Source organism: Capra hircus, chromosome 2, assembly GCF_001704415.2.
Source record: "Capra hircus breed San Clemente chromosome 2, ASM170441v1, whole genome shotgun sequence".
NCBI classification, from domain to species: Eukaryota; Metazoa; Chordata; class Mammalia; order Artiodactyla; family Bovidae; genus Capra; species Capra hircus.
In genome coordinates, this window is record NC_030809.1 from 49,667,712 (window position 1) to 49,691,629 (window position 23,918).

General features: G+C 35.5%; 1 protein-coding gene across 4 annotated transcripts in view; it reads left to right on the forward strand.

Annotated features, from left to right (window-relative positions):
- The window catches only part of BOLL (boule homolog, RNA binding protein), a 64,116-nt gene that overhangs the window by 4,739 nt on the left and 35,459 nt on the right, over positions 1 to 23,918 (forward strand). For 2 of the 4 annotated variants that reach the window (XM_005676313.2, XM_005676314.3), the window contains exons 3-6: positions 2,642 to 2,733; positions 5,429 to 5,483; positions 6,849 to 6,924; positions 10,231 to 10,358. In XM_005676313.2, the coding sequence (XP_005676370.1) occupies positions 2,642 to 2,733; positions 5,429 to 5,483; positions 6,849 to 6,924; positions 10,231 to 10,358 (351 nt within the window). Of the gene's footprint in view, positions 1 to 2,641; positions 2,734 to 5,428; positions 5,484 to 6,848; positions 6,925 to 10,230; positions 10,359 to 21,452; positions 21,525 to 23,918 lie in introns of all 4 variants that reach the window. The other 2 variants (XM_005676311.2, XM_005676312.2) reach the window with 2 other exon arrangements.

The following is a 23,918-nucleotide window of genomic DNA, read 5'->3' on the forward strand; positions in this document are numbered from 1 at the left end:
GACTGATAGCTCCACATTCTTTATTTCACCATATCACACTAATTATAATTTTTTTACATAGTAATCCAATAGCCCAAACAATGAGTGATTAAAATTTTCAAAAGTTGACTCAATTAAGGAAAAAGAAAACAAAAACAAGTTTTATGAAGTCCTGTTTATCGCAACTTTTATTTTCAATTCCTAAGCAACTTCTTAGACTTTTATTTTGCAAATTGCTTCTGTCACCAGATTTACAATTTGATTACCAAAAAAGGCCTGTGTCCTAGTCAGAATAAAGCATCTTAACAGTAATATGTTTAAATAATCAGCCATTTTACTCTTTCAGAGAGGCATAGTTTTGTGAGATGTTTTGCAGCACCCCCATGTGGGAGGCAGTTGTAAACACCTACGAGAAAGGCAGGCATCGATAATTTAAGTGGAACGTTCTTTCTTCCAAGGGAATATATAGAAGGATTTCCAGGCTTCCATATTACATATGGGAAATTTCAGGGAGAGTTGTCTTAAAAAAAAAATCCTTGTGCAATTAGGGTATAGTATTTATCACTCACTGTTTTCCAACAATCAGTGTCTCACAATTTGGATGGAATTGCTTCTTTCCTGCTCAAGATGAAGGTCACAATGTGTTTATCAAAATTATGAGTCTTAAGCAAATATGTGATTGGTTCACTAATGATAAATTAAGGAAAATAATTTCTCATGAAATGCTTGCTTTTAAAAAGATTTCCTGTTTCTATGGAAAATATTAATAACTGACCATAAATATTCAAGTTAAATATTCTTATTCAGAATTTGTATTATATTAACTTAGCATATTTTTAAATAAATCATCAGTAAATATAACAGTTTGTATGGCTAGGTTAAGTGTAGGGTTTTTTTTCCTTTTTTGACGTATAGTTGGTTTACAGTGTTGTTTTACTTTCTACTCTACAGCACAGTGATCCAGCTATAGGTATGCATATATCCCCTCTTTAAGATTTCTTTCCCATTTAGGTCACCACAGCACTGAGTAGAGTTTCCTGTGCTATATGGTGGGTTCTCATTAGTTTAGTGTCAGTTTTTATTGAAGCCTGTCAGCTACAATATAAACTTTGCGGGCCATTATAATACAGTCTTAGCTTTAAGTTAATTGGTAAGGTTCTCCCTATTATAGTTACACCTTACCCAAAACCATAGATAATTTCCAACAAGGAAGTAGTTTAACACAGTAGCAAGCAGTCTCAAACTTCATAAAATTCTTCTTTTTAGACCCCTAGTGTCCATCCCTTTTAATATTTGATTTTCTTGATTTTTGGTCTCCTTTTTAACAGAGATGGAGATGCAAAATTGAGCTAGTGATTCTATCAGAGAATGGTTTAATTAATTTGTTTTCAAGTCTCTAATAGAAATCTTTGATGTTGATTCCATTTTGTGTTTATTGAAATGAGACTGTTATACCTAGATTTACTCAGTATTTGCCATCATCCAATTTAGCAAGCCTTAGGTTACCAACTAAAAATTTATTTTTTTACTAATGCTTAGAGTCGGACGTGACTGAGCGACTTCACTTTCACTTTTCACTTTTATTCATTGGAGAAGGAAATGGCAACCCACTCCACTGTTCTTGCCTGGAGAATCCCAGGGACGGGGAGCCTGGTGGGCTGCCGTCTATGGGGTCGCACAGAGTCAGACACAACTGAAGCGACTTAGAAGCAGCAGCAGCAGCAGTGAGGTACCTGTGAAACTCAAGAGGTATTGCTCTACCATTAGGCATGTCTTTTCCTAGATATATACGTAAAGAAAAATTTTTTCTATGAATATTTAAAGTTTTTCCTGTGGGCTAACACAGTTGAACCAGAAAATGAAATTGCAATGAATTTAGAGTGAATGCTGTAGGGAAAGGTGATGTGGGTCTATTATGAGATTATTTTAATTGCCAGATATGCCAAACCATCTTTGTAGACATCTTATATATGATAGTCTAGTTATGACTCAATTTTTTTGTGTATCATCATAATGTCTGTATGTATATTGAGTACAGATAAAATGTCTAAAAACTTTAAGTTTTGTAGCCTCTCTGTTGTTACCACAAATTGAGTTCAGGTACTTTTGTAAATATATTTCCTTTCTAAGACCTTAACTTTCCTGATGACTGTGCTGATTAAAATAGAGTGATTGTTTGACAGAAAAGAGCAAAATTCCCTAAAGCAATTATCCTTTAATTAAAAATAAATTTTAAAATAAAAATAGAGTGACTGGTGGAGGCCAGCATAACCTAGTTCCACTGCCATGACTGGAGGACTCTCTGAATCACAAGAAGCAATGATAATATGCCCTTAGTGTAGTTATAGGCATGCCTAGTACAATTCTATCAAAAAATAGCTAACTAGAGAACAACTTTATTTGTAGTTTTAGAAAACTCAGCTTAAAATATTTTATTGCTATGTAATAATTTAACAACATAGTATTAACAACTCTGCATAAAGCAAAGTATTAATATTGATTTTAATAACCTAATGATTTCATGCACTGTTATTATGATGACAGGCATCCTTATATCCATATTGTTATTTGTGTTGCCTTTTCTGTCTCCAAAACAAGCAGAAGTTATTTCATCTTTTATCAGTTAAAATGTTTTTTGTGTTTTTTCTTTTTATACCATTAGACAAATGAAAATGATTTAAGAAAATTTTTTTCCCAGTATGGGTCTGTAAAAGAAGTGAAGATTGTAAATGACAGAGCTGGAGTTTCCAAAGGGTTAGTATCACTATAGGTAGTACACAGAATTAGTGATTGTTTTTATTGGATTGCTACGTTTTGTATTCTACCTTTGGTTCCTTTTTTTTTTTTTTTTTAGAAGGAAGTTGTAGTGGGTTTGGCTGTTTTGTTGTTTTTTTTTGGTGGGGGGCCATTGGTTGTGTTTGAGATTTTTTTGGCTTCAACTGGTTCTTCATTTTTGTGCTTGAGCTTTCTCTAGTTGCAGCAAGCAGGGCCTCCAGGGTGCACAGGCTTCAGTAGTTGTGGTGCATGGGCTTAGTTGCTTCACCGCATGTGGAATCTTCCCCGACCAGGGATGGAACCAATGTCCCCTGAATTGGCAGGTGTATTCTTTACCACCAGACCACCAGGGAAGTCCTGATTCCATTTTTAAAAAGAGAGTTTGATGGCTTCTGTCTCCTACCTTTTGATCTTCATGTGTGGGGGAGTGGGGCGTGGGTATTTAGAGGAAAGGGGACACTATAATATTCCTTAATTTGTTGTAAAGTTATTCTTGCAAAGGCTGAGGGACCATTCATTGTAAGCACTTAATGTTGGGTAGCTGATGTCCAGTAACCAAGGAACCAGAAGCTAAAGGAATCTGATACTTTTGGAATTGTATACCTGCTTTAGACTAGCGAGAACTTAATTTGGAAAAGGCTGACACAAAAGAATGTCTGTAGGTTGTGCCTCAGAGACCTAACCAGGGGACTAATCTAAGAAATATAATCTTAGAGAGAATGATTTTTAATTGCCAAATCAAGGAGAATGAAAATTAAAGAATAAAGCACTAGGATTTGGCTAGTAATGTCTGGTGACATTAGAGCTGTTTTAGTGAATTGATATATACAAAAGCCAAATATCAGAGAAGAGAAAAGTAGTTTACATAGTGTACTTACTTGAGAAGTTGGATTGCAAAGTTAAAGAAATCGATGAATGATTATTTTCTTGAAGAAGAGGCAATATATACATATTCATAGGCATAAAAGAAGGGACCAATAAGATGGATAAAATATTAGTGGGAAACTACATGTAAATATGACAGGTGGACACTTCGAAAGAGATGAGATCCTGCAGATGATTAACAGATATAAACAAATCCTCCATATAAACAAGAGACTTCTGAGTCTGACAAAAAATAATATAATGAAGTGAAATTATACCACTTTTATTTGGCTTAATGGAATTTGTAATATCCATTTTTAAATCACACATAGCAGTGTAGACTGTATTTTATGCCTTTTCCACTGGGTGGTATATGTGTTCTACTAAAAAAAGTGTAAAAATACTTTAGCCCTTGTTTAATACTTGAGCAAATAAAGAATTCCTTTGTTGAAAAAGGAAATTCATATACAATACAGTATAAATTGAAGAAAATAGTAAATGTTTATTAATTACATGATACATAATTACTTATTAGTAATTATGAATTGTCACTTCCCTGGTGGTTTAGACAGTAAAGAATCTGCTTGCAATTCAGAAGACCTGGGTTTGATCCCTAAATTGAATCAATCCCCTGGAGAAGGGAACAGTTACACACTCCAGTAATCTTGCCTGGAGAATTCCATGGACAAAAGAGCCTGGTAGGCTACAGTCCATGGGGTCGCAAAGAGTCGGACACGACTGAGGAACTTAACATACATACACAGTTCGAGGAAAATAAAGTTGAGCATTACTCAAGAGAGTTTCCTTACGTTATCCAAATAGAGATTAAATTTGGGAGGGGATATACTTTTTATTTCTTTCATCCCATTTTATCTACCTATTTTGTCTTTTCTGGACAAGGCATATATTGTGTAATTCAGCTGTTAAAGAATCTACGTGCAATGCAGGAGACCCCGGTTCAATTTCTGGGTGAGGAAGATATCCTGGAGAAGGGATAGATTACCCACTTCAGTATTCTTGGGCTTCCCTGGTGGCTCAGCTGGTAAAGAATACACCTGCAGTATGGGAGACCTGGGTTTGATTTCTGGATTTGGAAGATCCCCTGGAGAAGGGAATGGCTACCTACTCCGATATTCTGGCCCAGAGAATTCCATGGACTGTAAAGTCTGTGGGTGTCACAAAGAGTCGGACACAGCTGAGCAACTTTCACTTTGCTTATACTGTGTATTTGTATCTTGATCATATGATTTATATTCTGAAGATAACAATATATATGAAAAGCAGATATAAAACCTGGGTTGTATCGTATTTTTAATTTATTTTGTTTGGGAAATATACTAATAGTTACATTCTCAGTTTATATATGCTAATAATAGTAAATAATATGTGTACTCATTTACCAAGATAAAATATTTTATCATATTCAATTTTTAATTTTTTAAAGATTCTTTTTCTACTCTGATTTCTGTTTAAAGCAAACTTATGTCATTTTAAAAGGAAGTTACTGCTCTGGGCTGAAATTTATTGCACCCTAATTTGTAAACCAGAACACAAATCTCTCATGTTTTCCTGCCTTGCATACAGCTCTGGTTTGATTTTAAGATCCCTGGGTTGTTTTTTTTTTTTTAGGCCTCTTCCTCTAAGAGGATAACTGTGTTAAGCTGTGAACAATTCTCCTCTAAGTTTTGCATACTGGTACACCATAGAAAAATGTTCACTCCTACTGTGGCCCATTCTAAAAATATATATATTTAATCTTAGTATAATATCAATGTCATGTTCTAATATAGTAATTAATGGATTTATTTAGGTATGGCTTCGTCACTTTTGAAACACAAGAAGATGCACAAAAAATTTTACAAGAGGTAAGATATTTTGGTGTATTTAACTTCATTTTTGGAACTTCTTTCTTTGAAATTAATCCTTTAATGCAGTGGTCTCCAACCTTTTTGGCACCAGAGACTAGTTTGGTGGCAACAGTTGTTCCACAGATCTGGGGTGTATGGTTTTGGGATGATTGAAGTATGTTACATTTATTGTGCCCTTCATTATTATTACATCAGCTCCACCTCAGATCATCAGGCATTAGATCCCAGAAGTTGGGGACCCCTGCTTTAAGGTATTTAATGCTAGGGTTCCAGTACAGAAATTGATTGCTAAAAAAAATTTATTTTCTTTGTATCTTGAGATCAACATTGGTCTCCAAAAAAATAATTAAAAATTAAAGATCTACAGAAATTTATCTACAGAAAAACAAATGCCAAATAATTGCATGTTTGCTGTGAACTTATAATTTTTCACTTTATTTTCTTAAACTGAGAATTTAGGGATGTGTCTTTTCTGATGTGTTAATAGCACTTTGAATTCCTAAACAACACTATGAATGTAGATTCCTAAAATGAGATTATCTGAGATTATTTCCCTCCTATGAAAAACTTATAAACTAAGGACATTCATAGAAAAAATATCTAAAGCCTGCAGTTCAGTATATAATAACTCTTAAATTTGGTATGTGTAGCGTTTAATTTTTTAGGAAAAATTTTTATTTTAATTATATTTTATTAAGTCATATGCAGTCAGTTCTCATTATTTGTAGTGATGGTGTTCTATAAAATCATCATAAACACTGAATTAGCAAATATTGAAGTGTGCTGCACCTAGAAAATACAGGGTTAGTTTCTCACAAACTTCTGTTTACGATATTTTCATCAACCAATCAATATAAAACTTTGTTTTATGTGTGCTTCTGTGTAAAGATTACATGTAACATTTTTGATTCATTAACATTGAACTCATGATCAACAGCACTATAACCCATGCATGAATTAACCCAGCTAACACATATTTTCTCTGCTAAAATACATGACAGTCTTTTTGCACTTGGGAACACTAGCCAGCACTTCAACACTACACTTGAGAGCCATCTTAAGTAGCAAAAATACTAACATAAGGTACAAAAATGTGAAAAACACAACAATAAATAGAACATGAAAAGGACATTTGTTTACAGTATAAAAGCTGAAAAAAGAAAACAAAATGTCTCCCTGTTTAACCTCAGCTGGGACCACATATGTAACACAACTCAAATTGCCAAATGAGGAATTAGGGTCAGAACATTAGAACCAGGATTCACACCCAAATCTATTTGAATCCAAAGGCTTTGTGCTTTCCACTATGCCTTGCTGTTCTCAAAGTGTGATAATTAAGTAATGTACTTTTTCTTATTTTAGGCTGAAAAACTTAATTACAAGGATAAGAAACTGAACATTGGCCCGGCAATAAGAAAGCAACAAGTAGGGATCCCTCGTATGTATTGAGAACTAATATATTTTTCAATATTTTTGCATGGTTCTTTTTTGAAATACAAGACTATTAATAGAACTTCATTAAAGTATCAGGTTTCTTTGATTTAATAAAGTTATTTTAGCGAAGTTGGTAGTCAAATGAATAGTTCTTACCACAAATTAAATACATTAACTTGTGGGATGGAGGAGGCCAGGGAAAATGTATATAAATAATAATGTTTAACTATATTCTAAATAGTTAAATCTTTAAAGAAAAAATTGTATGGTTAAAATATAGTTTAAAATTATGAAAGAAATTAGAAGTAATTAATTACTATTTTAAAGTTTTTCTTATAGAGTAATTTAAAATTAGAATAAAATTACTGAAAGTAAAAATTTAAAATATCAGAAACTCTGGTTGTATGGTATATACTGTAACCCAACCATATGTATCATAATTATCAGTAGAAACAACTCCTAAAGCTTTAGGAATTGGCTAAGTGCCTTCCTCAAATTTCCAGAATACTTTCAACACTTATTCTTTTTTCTCACTCTTCCCGTTTATTAAATTAGGCATCTTTTTGGTTACCTTTTAACCTATAGTATTAAAATCTCTAACAGAATCTTTGGCTAGAAGGAAAAACTTTGCATAAAATTTTTAACTAGTGTCCTCGTGTCTACTTGGATGTTCAAAACATTATGTAGTTACTATACATCTGTTAACAAATTAATAGATTGTACTCATTTGGACTGTTCTGCTTTTGACTTAGAAGTTAACAGAGATCAAGTTTAATTTTGACCTAGTATTTGTTAATTTAGAAGATAACTGATATGTCCTTAGTAAGTTGATACTCCAAAATGAAATGCACTAAGTATGGCAGAATGCTGAATATTTTCAGACTACTGCTGTTAGTTGTTAAGAGTTAAGCTATAAGCTATAGCATGTAATAACAATTCTTAATCCATTATCACCATCAGTAAAAACAACTGGGAGTGTTCATAAAAGCCTGTTGTTTGGGTTGCTAAAAACAGAACATAAATCAGTACTATCCTGAATGCTTTCAAACAGACAAATAGTTACTTAAGAACTTTTTAGCATAAAGGTCAACGTTACGGGTTTTCATTTATTTCATTTAATCTTTACAGCAACCTGTGAGGTATTGTTAGTTCTATTTTGTAAATAGAAAATACAGCTTATAAAGGCAAAGTCATTGTTTTAGAAACTAGGCATGTACAAGGGATTATTACCTTTTTTTTCAAATCTGTCACCTATTTTCCATCTCCGTCACCAACATTGTAGTCCCAGCTACCCCCTCTGCTTGCCTTAATTACTTGAAAAGCCTCCTAACTGATCTTTCTGAATCCAGTTTTGCTATCAGTACTTTACCACCCATCATACACAAGGCAGCCAGAGTGATCTTTCAAACATGAACATCTTATCATGTTAATCTCTGCTTATTTTGAGCTGTTCTTATCTTTTCCATGCTTTAATCATTTAGCCATCCTTCATTCCAGAACGTAACCATATTTCTGATGCACTGTTTTCTTCACCTACAGTGATCTTTGCCATCCCATTCATTCATAAAACTCAGCCCAAATATCAATTTCCTCACAAATACTAGACATATACAATATATAGTGTTCAGCATTGTACCCTGTACTGCTGCTGCTGCTGCTAGGTCGCTTCAGTCGTGTCCAGCTCTGTGAGACCCCATAGATGGGCAGCCCGCTAGGCTCCTCCGTCCCTGGGATTCTCCAGGCAAGAACACTGGAGTGGGTTGCCATTTCCTTCTCCAATGCATAAAAGTGAAAGTGAAGTCGTTCAGTCGTGTCCGACTCTTCACCAACCCCATGGACTATAGCCTACCAGGCTCCTCCGTCTATGGGATTTTCCAGGCAAGAGTACTGGAGTGGGTTGCCATTTCCTTCTCCGGTACCCTATACTACCCAGTATAATAACCTGTGTTACTTACACTGCCTTTTGTATTTATCAAAATTATAATTAATTGTGTAATTAGCTAATGACTGTCTTCCTTACCAGACCCTAACCTCTATGAAGATAGAGACCATGGCGTGCTCAATTTTTTTCTTGTTTCTTTTTGGCTGTATCCCTAAGGCCTAGTCCAATATGTTGTAATAATAATCACTCAAAATTTCTTTATTTAACACCTGTGAAACCTTAAAGGTGATCTTTGGCGGGAATTCCATGGACCTTCCGAATTGCATGCGAAATTTTGTTTGAATACATATATATTTTTGTGAAAAGGGTCTTTGGCTTTCATCAGATTCACAAAAGAATAAGAACCACTAAAATATGCTGTAATAATACTAGATGAAATGTCGTGAAAATATAAAAGCCGAGTAGTAGTGCTACTTAGAGTAGAAGGCTAGTGCTGCTGTCAGTGTGGTTTGCAGCCACCAATAGTTAACTTGGGCTCTACCAAAATACAGTTTCTCAGGCCTCATCCCAGGTCTCTTGAATCAAAAATCTCTTGAAATGGGGACCTGGAGTTTGTATTTTAACAAGCTGTCTAGCTTGTTATAATGAATTTTAAATTTTGAGACATACTAGTATAGTGGAAGGAGGATTGCCACCTCAGTAATTTATGTAACCTATTAGTCAAGGACTTAAATCTGACTCGGCATATAAAATTTTTAAAGTCTTCTCCTGACAAAAAGGACTTTTTTTATTTTGTGGGGAGGAGTATATATAACTTGACCTGGGAAAAGAAATGAGGACCCAAAATTAGCAACACGAAAGTCTGTGGTCATGTTTGCAACAACAGCAATTGTAGCAAAGGGAGACTAGAGAGTAGAATACAGTCATAGCATAAGTGAGTGCTCGCTGATAGTAGATCCTAAGAATTTTTAAGGTAGAACAAGTATTTTGTCCAGTTTCACTGCCTTTATCTTCTTTGGGCTTTTACAAATAGATGGTCTCACTGAGATCTTAGGGACTTTGCTACAGTGTCATTAGTCTTCGGGTAACTCTAAATTATATGTAGTTTATATTTGTAAAAATAAGTACTTTGCCGATAATCTCAATTGTAAAGTTCTGTATTTCATTATACTACTTTAAAAACAGAATTGATTAATTTTTGTTATTCCTTATTAAACTTGTTTCTTTTTATTCACCATAAGCTACAAAAGCTCTAAGGGTAGTAAGTTCGAAAATACTTTAACATATGGGATGTTTAAAGAATTTTTAATACTCAGTTTTTACTATAGCTATATTTGTGTAAAGATAAACATTTTTCAGTGTTCAAAAATTACGTTTTTAAATGGTAAACTGAAGGTTTCAATTATTACTATTTCCTTTTTGTTTTAGGTTCCAGTATAATGCCAGCAGCTGGAACAATGTATCTAACAACTTCAACTGGATATCCTTACACTTATCATAATGGTGTTGCTTATTTTCATACTCCAGAGGTAACTTCTGTCCCACCACCTTGGCCTGTAAGTAATTTCATTTTAAAAGGGTTTCCATCTGTTGCTATTAAATTTTTATTTCTGAAATATTTCAGCCACAGACAAATATAAATAATAAAGTGACAGCCATGTAACTACCACTCATTTTCTTTTCATCAGTCTCTATTTAAGGATGTTTTTCTGTACTCTGTTCTTTAGTTGGCAAGATTTTGTTGTTGTTCAGTCATTTAGTCGTGTCTGACTCTTTGCGACCCCATGAACTGCAGCAGGTCCCTGTCTTTCACTGTCTCTCAGTTTGCTCAAACTCATGTCCATTGAATCTGTAGTGGTATTCAGCCATATCATTTTCTGTTGCCCCATTCTCTTCTGCCCTCAATTTTTCCCAGCACCAGGGTCTTTTCCAGTAAGTCGGCTCTTCCCATCAGGTGGTCAGAGGATTGGAGTTTCAGCATCAGTCCTTCCAATGAATATTCAAGGTTGATTTCCTTTAGGATGGACTGGTTTGATCTCCTTCTTGTCCAAGGGTCTTGTCAAGAGTCTTCTCCAGCACTGCAATTCAAAAGTATCAATTCTTCAGTGCTCAGGCTTCTTTATACTCCAGCTCGCACATCCTTACACGACTACTGGAAAAGCCATAGCTTTGACAAACCGACCTTAGTTGGCAAAGTGATGTCTCTGTGTTTTAATGTGCTGTCTAAGTTTGTCATAGCCTTGCTGTCTAGATTTGTCATAGCCTTCCTTCCAAGGAGCAAGTGCCTTTAAATTTCATGGCTGCAGTCACCATTCACAGTGATTTTGGAGCCCAAGAAAGTAAAGTGTGTCAGTGCTTCCACTTATTCCCCCTTCTGTTAGCCATGACGTTATGGAACTGGATGCCATGATCTTAGTTTTTTGAAGGTTGAGTTTTAAACCAGCTTTTTCACTCTCTTCTTTCACCCTCATCAAGAGGTTCTTTAGTTCCTCTTTGCTTTCTGCCATTAGAGTGGTATCATCTACATATATGAGGATGTTGGTATTTCTTCCAGCAGTCCTGATTCCAACTTGTGATTCGTCCAGCATGGTATACTCTGCATATAAGTTAAATAAGCTGGGTGACAATATACAGCCTTGACGTACTCCTTTCCCAATTTTGAACCAGTCCATATTTCCATGTCTGGTTCTAACTGTTGTTTCTTGACCCCCATACAGGTTTCTTAGGAGATGGGTAAGGTGGTCTGGTATTCTCATCTCTTTAAGAATTTTCCACAGTTTATTGTGGAAACAAACAAACATCCACAGAAGTACATGTTTTTCTGAAATTCCCTTCCTTTCTCCATGATCCAGCAAATGTTGGCAATTTGACCTCTGTTTCCCCTGCCTTTTCTAAACCCAGCTTGTACATCTGGAAATTCTCGGTTCACAGTGTTGAGGCCTAACTTGAAGGATTTTGAACATATCCTTACTAGCATGTGAAGTGAGTATAATTGTATGGTTGTTTGAACATTCTTTGGCACTGCCCTTCTTTGGGATTGGAATGAAAACAGATATTTTCCAACCCTGTGGCCACTGCTGAGTTTTCCAAATTTGCTGGCATATTCAGTGTAGCACTTTAACACCATCATCTTTTAGGATTTGAAATAGCTCAACTGGAATTCCATCACCTCCACTAGCTTTGTTTGCAGTGATACTTCCTAAGGCCCACTTGATTTCGCACTCCAGGATGTCTGGCTCTAGGTGAGTGACCACAGCATTATGGTTACCCTGGTCATGAAGACCTTTTTCATATAGTTTTTCTGTGTATTCTTGCTATCTCTTCTTAATCCTTCTGCTTGTATTAGGTCCTCATCATTTCTGTCGTTTATCATGCCCATACTTGCATGAAATGTTCCTTTGATATCTCCAGATTTCTTGAAGAGATCTCTAGTCTTTTCCATTCTATTGTTTCTCTCTACTTCTTTGCATTGTTCATTGAAGAAGGCCTTTTTATCTCTCCTTGTTATTCTCTGGAAATCTGCATTCACTGGAGTATATCTTTAACTTTCTCCTTTGCCTTTCTCTTTTTTTCTTCTCTCAGCTATTTGTAAGTCCTCTTCAGACAATCATTTTGCCTTCTTGCATTTCTGTTTCTTTGGGATGGTTTTGGTCACCAGATGATAAATATGCTTTCTAGGTTTGTCATAGCTCTTCTTCCAAGGATCAGGCATTTTTTAAATTAATGGCTGAAGTCATCATCCACAGTGATGTTGTAGCCCAAGAAAATCAAGTCTGGCCCAGTTTCCATTGTTTCTCATCTATTTGCCTTGAAGTAATGAGACCAGATGCCATGATCTTAGTTTTTTGAATGTTGAGTTTTAAGCCAGGATTTCAGTCTCCTCTTCCACTTTCATCAAGAGGCTCTTTAGTTCCTCTTTGCTTTCTGCGATAAGAGTGATGTCATCTGCATATCTGAGGTTATTGATATTTCCCCTAGCAATCTTGATTCCAGCTTGTGCATCATCCAGCCCAGCATTTTGCATTATGTACTGCATATGTTAGATAAGAAGGCTGATAATATACAGCCTTGATGTACTCCTTTCCCAATTTGGAACCAGTCTGTTCCATGTCCAGTTCTAACTGTTGCTTCTTGTCCTACATATAGGTTTCTCAGGAGGCAAGTAAGGTGGTCTGCTATTCCCCTCTCTTTAACAATTTTCCACAGTTATGATCCACACAGTCAAAGGCTTTAGCATAGTCAGTGAAGCGGAAGTAGATGTTTTTCTGGAATTCTCGCTTTTTTTATGTTTCAGTGGATATTGGCAGTTTGGTCTCTGATTCCTCTGCATTTTCTAAATCCAGTTTGTACATCTGGAAGTTCTCAGTTCACATCCTGTTGAAGCCTAGCTTGAAGGATTTTGACCATTACCTTGCTAGCTTGTGAAAAGAGTACAGTTGTGCGGTAGTTTGAACATTCTTTGGCATTGCCCTTCTTTGGGATTGGAATGAGAACTGACCTTTTCCAGTCCTTTGGCCACTGCTGAGTTTTCCAAATTTGCTGGCATATTCAGTGCAACACTTAAACACCATCATCTTTTAGGATTTGAAGTGCCTCAGCTGGAATTCGATAACCTCCACTAGCTTTGCTTGTAGTGATACTTCCTAAGGCCCACTTGATTTCACACTCCAGGATCTCTGGCTCTAGGTGAGTGATCACACTATCGTGGTTATCTGGGTCATTAAGATCTTTTTTGTATAGTTCTTCTGTGTTTTCTTGCCAACTTTTCTTAATCTCCTCTGTTTCTGTTAGGTCCATACCATTTCTGTCCTTTATTTTTGCATAAAATTTTCCCTTGGTATCTCTGATTTTCTTGAAGAAATCTCTAGTCTTTCCTGTTATGTTATTTTCTTCTATTTCTTTGCATTGTTCACTTAGGAAGGCTTTCTTATCTTTGCCTGCTGTTCTTTGGAACTCTCCATTAAGGTGAATATATCTTTCCTTTTCTCCTTCACTTTTCTTTTTTCTCAGCTATTTGTAAGGTCTCCTCAGACAACCATTTTGCCTTTTTGTGTTTCTTTTTCTTGGGGCTCATTAGGGTGGTGTCATCTTCATGTGCTGTGCTGTGTTTAGTCTCTCAGCCATGTCCAACTCTTTGTGACACTATGGACTGTAGCCTGCCAAGCTCCTCTGTCCATGGGTATTCTCCAAGCAAGAATACTGAATTGGTTTGCCAAGCCCTCCTCCAGGGAATCTTCCCAACCCAGGAATCGAACCCAGGTCTGCCACATTTGCAGGTGGATTCTTTACCAACTGAGCCACCAGTGAAGCCTATGAATACTGGAGTAGGTAGCCTGTCACTTCTCCAGGGGATCTTCCTGACCCAAGAATCAAACCAGAGTCTCCAGCATTGCAGTCTGATTCCTTAGCAGCTGGTTATCTGCATATCTGAGGTTATTGGTATCTCTCCCGGCAGTCTTGATTCCAGCTTGTGATTCATCCAGCCCAGCATTTCACATGATGTACTCTGCATATAAGTTAAATAAGCAGGGTGACAATATGGAGCCTTGAAGTAGGCCTTTCCCAATTTTGAACTAGTCTGGTGTTCATATCTGATTCTAGCTGTTGCTTCTTGACCGGCATACAGGTTTCTCAGGAGACAGGTAGTGGGGAAAATAAAATATAACAAATTCAAATAAAGTCTCCTTGCCTTGATTATCTTGTCCTCTTTTCCTCCTCAAAGGTTAACCAGAGTATCTTTCCTTTTTTTATATGTTTATACTACAAATGTAGGTATCCTTAAGAAATAGATACATCATGTTGCTTTAGGCAGCTTTTAAATGCTATATAAATAATCTGGTTTTTCTACTCAGTATTATGTTTTTAGATTAAACCATGTTGATCCTAGTACATCTAGTTCATCTACTTAAAATTTTTATAGTACTCCATTGTATGAGTGTATATTCTGTATTGATGGACATTTTAAGTTTTTTCTACAATCAAGACTACACTGAGGGAACTGTACTCAATATATTGTACTAACCTGTAAAGGAAATGAATTTGAAAAAAATGCATGTGTGTGTGCATGCACATGTGTGTGTAACTAAATCAGTTTGCTATGCACCTGAAATTAACACAGCATTGTAAATCAACTATACATCAACAACAAACAATTTAATAAGATGAAATATTTTCTGTATTTTCCCAAATACATATTTGGAGAAACATGGGCTTATCTAGGAAATATTAGCCATGGATATTAAAAAATAAAACATTAAATGTGAAAGAAAAGAAAAAAATGAAATATTTTCAATGCAATTTTTAAATTGCATATACTAATAAACTGCTTGTGATTTTTTTAAAATTTAGCCTTTAAGGTCCTGTTTTTATTCCAATCAATTTGCAAGACTTTAATATGGAATCAAAACTTTTATTATATTATATATAAATTTTACATGGTATCTTCATCTTTTTCACTCTTTGTAAGTTTAAAAGTTTTATAACTAAATGAATTGATTTTTTAATTTCACTTACAATGTTGCCCCGCTAGGGATCTGAAAACTACTCAGATTTACTTTCTACTAGTTATTCCATGATTTTATTTTGCTATATATTTAACTCTGTAATCCATTTGGAGCTTTCTTGGAGTATGCTTAGTGGTCATATTCCACAAATTCAGAGAATCACATGTGGAGTTTTTTTTTTTTTCTGAACAGAAATAGTACCTGGAAATCTATATTTAGCAGATCTGAGATTGACATATACATAAATGAATAAAGTTCTATAAATACAATGAATATATTCTTCATGATTATAATATATGGAGGGCTTCCCAGGTGGCACAGTGCTAAAGAATCCACCTGCCAATGCAGAAGATGTGAATTTGATCCCTAGGTTGGGAAGATCCCATGGAGTAGTAAATGTCAACCCACTCCAGTACTCTCGACTGGAAAATTCCATGGACTTAGGAGCCTGCTGGGCTCCAGTCCATTGAGTCACAAAGAGTTAAAGTGAGCATGTATACACACACATACAGTGTTGAACATACAATAAATACAATTATTATTTATTATAATGCATTACCCTATTTAGAAAAGTTATAGTAAATAAATAATAGAGTATAAAGTTTTTTTTAAAGGACTGTATTAACCGTCTAGGTTTTGTATATATTGTGTGAGAGTTTGTTTAGGACAGTAGTCTTCAAAGTTTTTTGCTTATATATCCTCTAAAGGTTTTTTGAAAAATTAGAAATATTCTCACTCATTTAAGCTGAAATCTGAAATTTACCGAATTTTAAATAGTTTAGACATACTATATTGGGTTGGTGCAAAAGTAATTGTGGTCTTGCATTGTTGAACTTTGCTGTTTGATATTGGAATACATTTTTAAATAAATGTGGTTATGTTATACATCATTTTAATGCACATTTCTTGCTTTGTGTTTTTTTGCTAATGACTTAACTACTTGCTGTTTATTTTAGGCTAGGGAAATGATGTTAGAAAACAAGCAACTTTGAAGAGTTTTCTTATTTGAGTTCAAAATAGGTCTTAAAGCAGTCGAGACAGCTTGCAACATCAACAACACATTTGTCCCAGGAACTACTAATGAACATACAGTGCAGTGCTGTTTCAAGAAGTTTGGCAGAGATGAGAGCCTTGAAGATGAGGAGTGTAGTGGCTGGCCATTGGAAGTTGACAGTGACCAACTGAGAGCCAAAATCGAAGCTGATCATCTTAAACTACGCAAGAAGTTGCCAAAGAACTCAGTGTCAACCATTCTATGGCCATTTGGCATTTGATGCAAACTAGAAAGGTGAAAAAAATTGGGTGCCTCGTGAGCTGACCAAAAAAATTTTTTTAATTGTTTTTAAGTGTCATCCTCTCTTATTCTACACAACAACAGTGAGCCATTTCTATATCAGACTGTGACCTGCAACGAAAAGTGGATTTTATATGACAACCAGTGACGACCATCTCAGTGGCTGGACTAAGAAGAAGCTCCAGAGCACTTCCCAAAGCCAAACATCTAATGAAAAAAGGTCATGGTTGCTGTTTGGTGGTCTGCTGCTCATCTGATCCAGTACAGCTTTTGAATCCTGGTAAAACCATTACATCTGACAAGTATGCTCAGCAAATCAATGAGATGCACCAAAAACTGCAACGCCTGTAGTCAACAGAATGCGCCCAGTTCTCCGTGACGTCACCTGACCACATGTTGCACAGCTAATGCTTCGAAAATTGATCGAATTGGGCTACAAAGTTTTGCCTCATCCACCATATTCACCTTACCTCTCCCCAATGGACTACCACTTCTTCAAGCATGTCAACAATTTATTGTAGAAAAAACACTTCCACAACCAGCAGGAGGCAGAAAACGCTTTGCAGGAGTTTGTCAATTCCTGAAGCATGGATTTTTATGCTGCAAGAGTAAACGAACTTATTTCTTGTTAGCAAAAATGTGTTGATTGTAGTGGTTCCTCTTTTGATTAATAAAGCTGTTTTGAGCCTAGCTATAATGATTTAAAATTCACAGTCTGAAACCACAGTTACTTTTCTACCAACCTAATATATTGTACAATAGATTTGCTTTAGAAATTATTTGTATGAAACTTTGTAGCTATAGATAACATTTAAGATTGGAAAATGTCTTACGTGTAGTGATGGATGTTGACTTGACTCGTTGTGGTTATCATTTTATTCTTTATTCATATGTATAATCATTATGTTATACATTTGAAATGTCATGTAAATTATCTTGCAGTTAAAAAAAATGGAAAATGCCTACTATGTAATTCAGTAATTAGCAGCAAATCTAATTAACCAGATTAGTCAATCAAATAAAACTTTAATTTCTATTAGAAAATTCTGACTTTATTTTTAAGTTCAAATGAGTGTTCAGTGAGTGAATTAATATGTATCTCTGTGACCATCATGTAATTTATTTTGTTCCCTGTATTTGAAATAAGGTACAAAGCGACTACTACTAAGTCGCTTCAGTCGTGTCCGACTCTCTCTGACCCCATAGACGGCAGCCCACGAGGCTCCCCCATCCTTGGGATTCTCTAGGCAAGAACACTGGAGTGGGTTGCCATTACCTTCTCCAATGCATGAAAGTGAAAAGTTAAAGTGAAGACGCTCAGTCGTGTCCGACCCTTAGCGACCCCATGGACTGCAGACCACCAGGCTCCAACGTCTATGGGATTTTCCAGGCAAGCGTCCTGGAGTGGGGTGCCATTGCCTTCTCCATTATCTCCCCCTTAATATTTCTTATACAAGCTCTTTTTGCTTTGCTCTTTTCTATTTCTCAAAAGTATTGTTTTTCTTAAATTATCTGTTTGTTCGATGCTCTGTTACTGTTTACATTCCAAAACAGAGCATTATAGCAGGATCCAGAATGAGTTGAGAGTGTGCCTTTCATAGTCCGGGGGAAAAGTAATTGTGAAAGGGCAGTTTTGAAAAGAATTCATTGTATACAGATATATTTGCAGACATGAAATCAGGAAGAAGGACATATGAAATATCTGAAAATTAATACTCTTAAACGTATTCATGCCCATGTACGACTGGAAGATTTTTCCTTCCTTGATCTAGGCCATGACATATGTATATAAGTGGAACTTTACATTTATAGACTTCACATGTATAACTAAATGTTTCCAAGTATCTTCCTAAAATGTATCAGTATAGAGGTTATGTAACAGTTTATGAGAGCTTCAATTTCTCCATAAAATGCCAGTTTGTTGATTTACTAGATTCTTACAATATTACTGACAAAAATAATTTTTGCCAGTATTATTATGAAATGGTATCTTGTTTTACTTTTCATTTGCCTAGTTAGTGGTAATATTAAATATATTTTTATATATTTATTTGCCATTTCAGTTTCTTCAGTTGGATTCCTCTTAATGTCTTTTACCCATTTTTTTCTGTTGGGATTGTCTTCTCCTTGAGTTCATCATATGAACTCTATGGGTTGTAAATATCTTTTAGTTTGTGCCTTGTCCATTAACTTTATGATGTTTTTTGTCGTATACAGTTTTTTTGTTTTAATGTTAGTAGATATATTAATGTTTTATGGCTTTGGCTTTTAGTGTCTGTTTTTAATACTGTGTTGCTGCTTTTCATATCTAGATCTTTAAAGTTTATATGTTGACTAATCCATCCTCTTCCACTTTTTTGAAATGAATCCTCTGTAAAATGCCAAGTTTTTGTGTGGGGGGGTCTTTCTGTGCTCTCTATTATGTTCTATTGGTATACTTGCTTGCCCTGCCCAATTTTTTTTTTCAATTTCTGTTGCTTTATAAGAGTTCTTAAAATCTGATGGGGCAGTAATCTCACTCTCTGCTTCAGGAGTCCCTCATCTATCTTTAAGGCTTTGCTTTTTATACATTTCATAATTCAGCCTGTTCAGCTCTGTGAAGAGACTTTATTTTTATTAGAATTGTGTTAAATATATAGATTTACATGGGACATTTAGGCATGATACTGAATTTTCCCATTCATAAAGAGTATTTAGGGTTTCCATCCGTCAATAAAATTTTTCCTTCTCTGTAAAAAAAAGTTTGGCATATCTCTTGATTTATTCTTAGGTACTCTTTAGTTTTTGTTGCTTTTATTATGGTGTATTTTTTTTTAATCACACTGCCTAATAGATTGTGACTGGTGTGTAATAATGCTTTGGATTTTTAAGTTATGATATTTTATCATTAACCCTGCCAAACTCTCATATAGGCAGTCATTTAGAATTCAGTATGCTTCTTCAATACTTACAGTATTCTTTCTTTCTCATTTTTCCTCATCAAGTTATTGCACTGGCAATGTCTCTGCTATATTAATATGTTTTAACACCATAATCTTGTTCTTAAAAAAGGAAGAGAGTTCAGTAATTAATCATTAAGGTTTATATGAGTATCTTCCAAAACCTACGTAGATATAGGTATGTTAAAATACTCTAAACTTTAACCAAGGTTTCTCCATCTTAGCACTGTTGACATTTGGGGTCAGATGATTGTTTCTTTTTCGCAGAAACTGTCCTGTACATTGCATGATTTTTAGTGGATTCCTAGCCTCCCTGCTGCTGCCACTAAGTCGCTTCAGTCGTATCCGACTCTGTGCGACCCCATAGACGGCTGGCTGCTCACCAGGCTCCCACGTCCTTGGGATTCTCCAGGCAAGAACACTGGAGTGGGTTGCCATTTCCTTCTCCAATGCAGGAAAGTAAAAAGTGAAAGTGAAGTTGCTCAGTCGCGACCCCGTAGACTGCAGCCCACCAGGCTCCTCTGTCTATGGGATTTTCCAAGCAAGAGTACTGGAGTGGGGTGCCATTGCCTTCTCTTCTAGCCTCCCTACATTTATGAAAACCAAAATACTACCAAATGTTTCCTAAGGGTGCAGTGTCCCACCTGGTTGAGAATTACTGACCTAAATCAATTAAGGATATTATTTTTTTACTCTGTTTACTAACTTTTTATCCTGAAAGGGTATTGAATTTTAACAGTGTAGTTTCTGTATCTGCTGAGAATATCATTTTTTCTCCTTTAATGTGTTAATATAATAAGTTACATTATTATTTTCAAATGTTAATCTGTAGTACAATTTTATTAGTACACAACTGTCTGAAAATTATGCAAAACCATGATACTTTTCTTCAGTTTGGGTGGACGGGTGAACAGTAAAACAAAACAGTGCAAATTAGATCCCATGTTACAAATTGAATTTTTTTTTTTACTTTACAATATTGTATTGGTTTTGCCATGCATTGATACAAATTGAATTTTAATTGCTGTCTTTAAAGCCTATTTTACCTATTTTATAATACAACTTGCCTGTTTTATAATGATCTGGCTTTAAATAATCTATTTTGAGGTTTATTCTGTTACTTTGAATAATCAAGTGTTATATGTACTTCTATCAAACAAATCACTTGTAAATTTATTGGATGACTAACTTATTTAAAATAGAGTTTAACATCCTTCAATAAATAATGCATTTGCTTCAATTAAATATATAACAAAGGAATAGGATGTTAATTATTTGTAAGTAGTGGGAAATTAGTGGCAAATCAGGTATGGTTATTCATTCAGTTCTAAATGCTATGTAAACATCTGCTTGTCTCCGCAATGGAAATAGGCTATGTCACCTTAACTGCAGCTGCTAGTTTTCATCTAATATTCTCTTCAGTTCAGTCGTTCAGTCGTGTCCGACTCTTTGCAACCCTATGGACTGCAGCATGCCAGGCTTCTCTATCACCAGCTCCTGGCGCTTGCTCAGACTCATGTCCATCGAGTCGGTGATGCCATCTAACAGCCTCATTCTCTGTCATCCCCTTCTCCTCCTGCCTTCAATCTTTCCCAGCATCAGGGAAAGAATATTTCCCAGCATCAGGGAAATATTCTCTTAGAAACTGTATTTATTCATAAAAGCAACTTTTCTGGTGGTGGTTTTAACATTACTGTGGAAATGAAACCACATGGAAGTAGAAATATTGTGATAATTTTAATAAACTTTAAGTGGAATTGCAATAATATCAATAAAAGGTGGGAAAATTATATTTCCAGTCATAAACTGTAAGTTGGCTGGGTTTGGGTAACAGTGTAAGATAAACTTTGTCATAAACAATTTTAAATAATTTTGCCTAGAATAATTTTTGCTACTTTTCTTTGCTCTTAACAGTCACGTTCTATATCTAGTTCCCCTGTGATGGTAGCTCAGCCTGTTTATCAACAACCTGCCTATCACTACCAGGTAAACAGTAAATTACAATGCAAATCTTTGATAGTTTCAGTTCTTTTTAGAATAGCTTTCATTTTAGTCTTTCTCATGCAAATAAATACTCCTGTAATTTAAAAGAGGTAGTAAATTAAGCCTTGATAGCAGTGGTATTTTCTTTTTTTTAAATGAGGGATCTAAATGTCCTATAAGAAGATAAATCATTTACTTATGCTGTTGTCATGTCCGACTCTCTGCCACCCCGTGGACTGCAGCATGCCAGGCTTCCCTGTCCTTCACTGTCTCCTGGAGTTTGCTCAAATTCATGTCCATTGAGTTGGTGATGCTATCTAGCCATCTTGTCCTCTGCAGCCCTCTCCTTCTTTTGCCTTTAATCTTACCCAGCATCAGGGTCTTTTCCAGTTAGTTGGCTCTTTGCATCAGGTGGCCAAAGTATTGGAACTTCAGCATCAGTCCTTCCAATAAATGACTTATTTTTATCAACTGTAATGGGGTCGGTTTTGCTCCCCTGGCTAACATAGAAATAATTTCCAAGGTATTATGAAAATACTGGACCACAGGCTGATTTTTTTTTTAATGTTACTGTTATGTCAGTTTCTAGTTATTATATTTAATGAACATAACATAATAAAATAAATATTGTGATTTATGACAGCCTCTTTTAGTTAATCAACATTCTTCTTTTTATTAATTCTTATGGGAGGTTGAGGGTAAGTAAACTCTAATGCCAGACCATTTTGGTGTTTTGTAAATAAAATGTAATTGGAAAACAGCCATATTTATTTACATAATTGTGGCTGCTTTTGTGCTGCAGTAGAAGAGTTGAGTGGTTGCAACAGAGATATATGGCCTGCAAGCTTAAAATATTTACGCATTAACCCTTTACAGAAAATGGTTGCCTACTTCTGGAGAAGGAAATGGCAACCCACTCTAGTACTCTTGCCTGGAAAATTCCATGGTCTAAGGAACCTGGTAGACTGCAATCCATGGGGTTGCAAACAGTCATACATGATTGAGCAACTTCACTTTCACTTCTGGTCTATAGCATTCGCAAATAAAATCGCATTGTTTTATACCTTAGAAATAGTAGAAGACTTTGTTTCTGGGTTTTTTTCTTTTTTAACTTTATTAGACCCATATGAAATATTATGGTTACTGAAACTATTTTAGTATTAGACTAGGTTTGGGGGAGTTGTTCTGAAATTCTATTACTATGCTAAGTATAAAATTATCTAAAGTGAAAATGAAAGTAACTTCATGGCTTTTATTTAAAGTACATATGTAGTGTGACTATTCCTAATTCAAAATTTTGAGAGGCCCCAAAGACAACATTAAATAATAGGCCATTTAACAAGACAAACCAAAAGTCATGAAACCAGTTTTAAGACCCTTAGCTTATGCCCATTTTGAGCACATGAGGATGTGCTCATTATTAACTGCATCTTGAGGATGAGGTTAATAAAGAAGACTGGTAATGAGGCTTTTTTAACAAGAGAGTTTTAGAGTGCTATGGCATTTCCCATTCTCAACCAAGTGAAGAGGACTTTAGAAAATGAGTAGAGAGTTTAATATTTGTCCCCTGAAATTTGTGAGATAGAATCTTTTAGACCTGTGCATGCATGCTTGCTAAGTCACTTCAGTCATGTCCAACTCTTTCTGATGCTATGGACTATAGCCCGCCAGGCTCCTCTATCCACAGGGATTCTCTGGGCAAGAATACTGGAATGGGTTGCCATGCCTTCCTGTAGGTGATGTGGACTATGGAAGCAGAGCCAGAAAAGAAGGCTACAGGGGAACATGCTGAACGTCTCATAGCAAGCAAAGTTTGTTTCCCAAGAGCAAGATAAGAACCTCACAAAAGAAAATCTTTCCAAAAAAGTATAAAGTGACCCCAAGAGAGAAAAAAATCTATGTGAAGTAGACCCCTAGAATCTAGGTCTAAAATTGTAGTCAGAAGTTCTCAGCAAGGACATCACCAAAGAAAAAAGTACCTGACAAGAGAGTCAGCATTTAGAATCTGTTAACATGCCAAAAAATAATTTTTCCTGATTTTTATCTGGAGGCTAGCAAAACCAGCTCAACACAAGGTTTTTTATTTGTCTGTTTACCCTTTGAAAATTCTGTTTTTTATTGAAGTATAGTTGATGTACACTAGCTTCAGGTGTACATCATAGTGATGCAAAATTTTTATAGATTTTACTCCCTTTATAGTTATTATAAAATATTGGCCAGGACTTCCCTGGTGACTCAGTGGTGGAGAGCTCACCTGCCAGTGCAAGAGACACGGGTTCAGTCCCTCATGCGGGAAGTTCTCACATGCCGTGGAGCAACTAAGCCTATGCATTACAACTATTGAGTCTGTGCTCTAGAGCCGGGAAGCCACAACTGCTGAGCCCACATGCCGCTGAA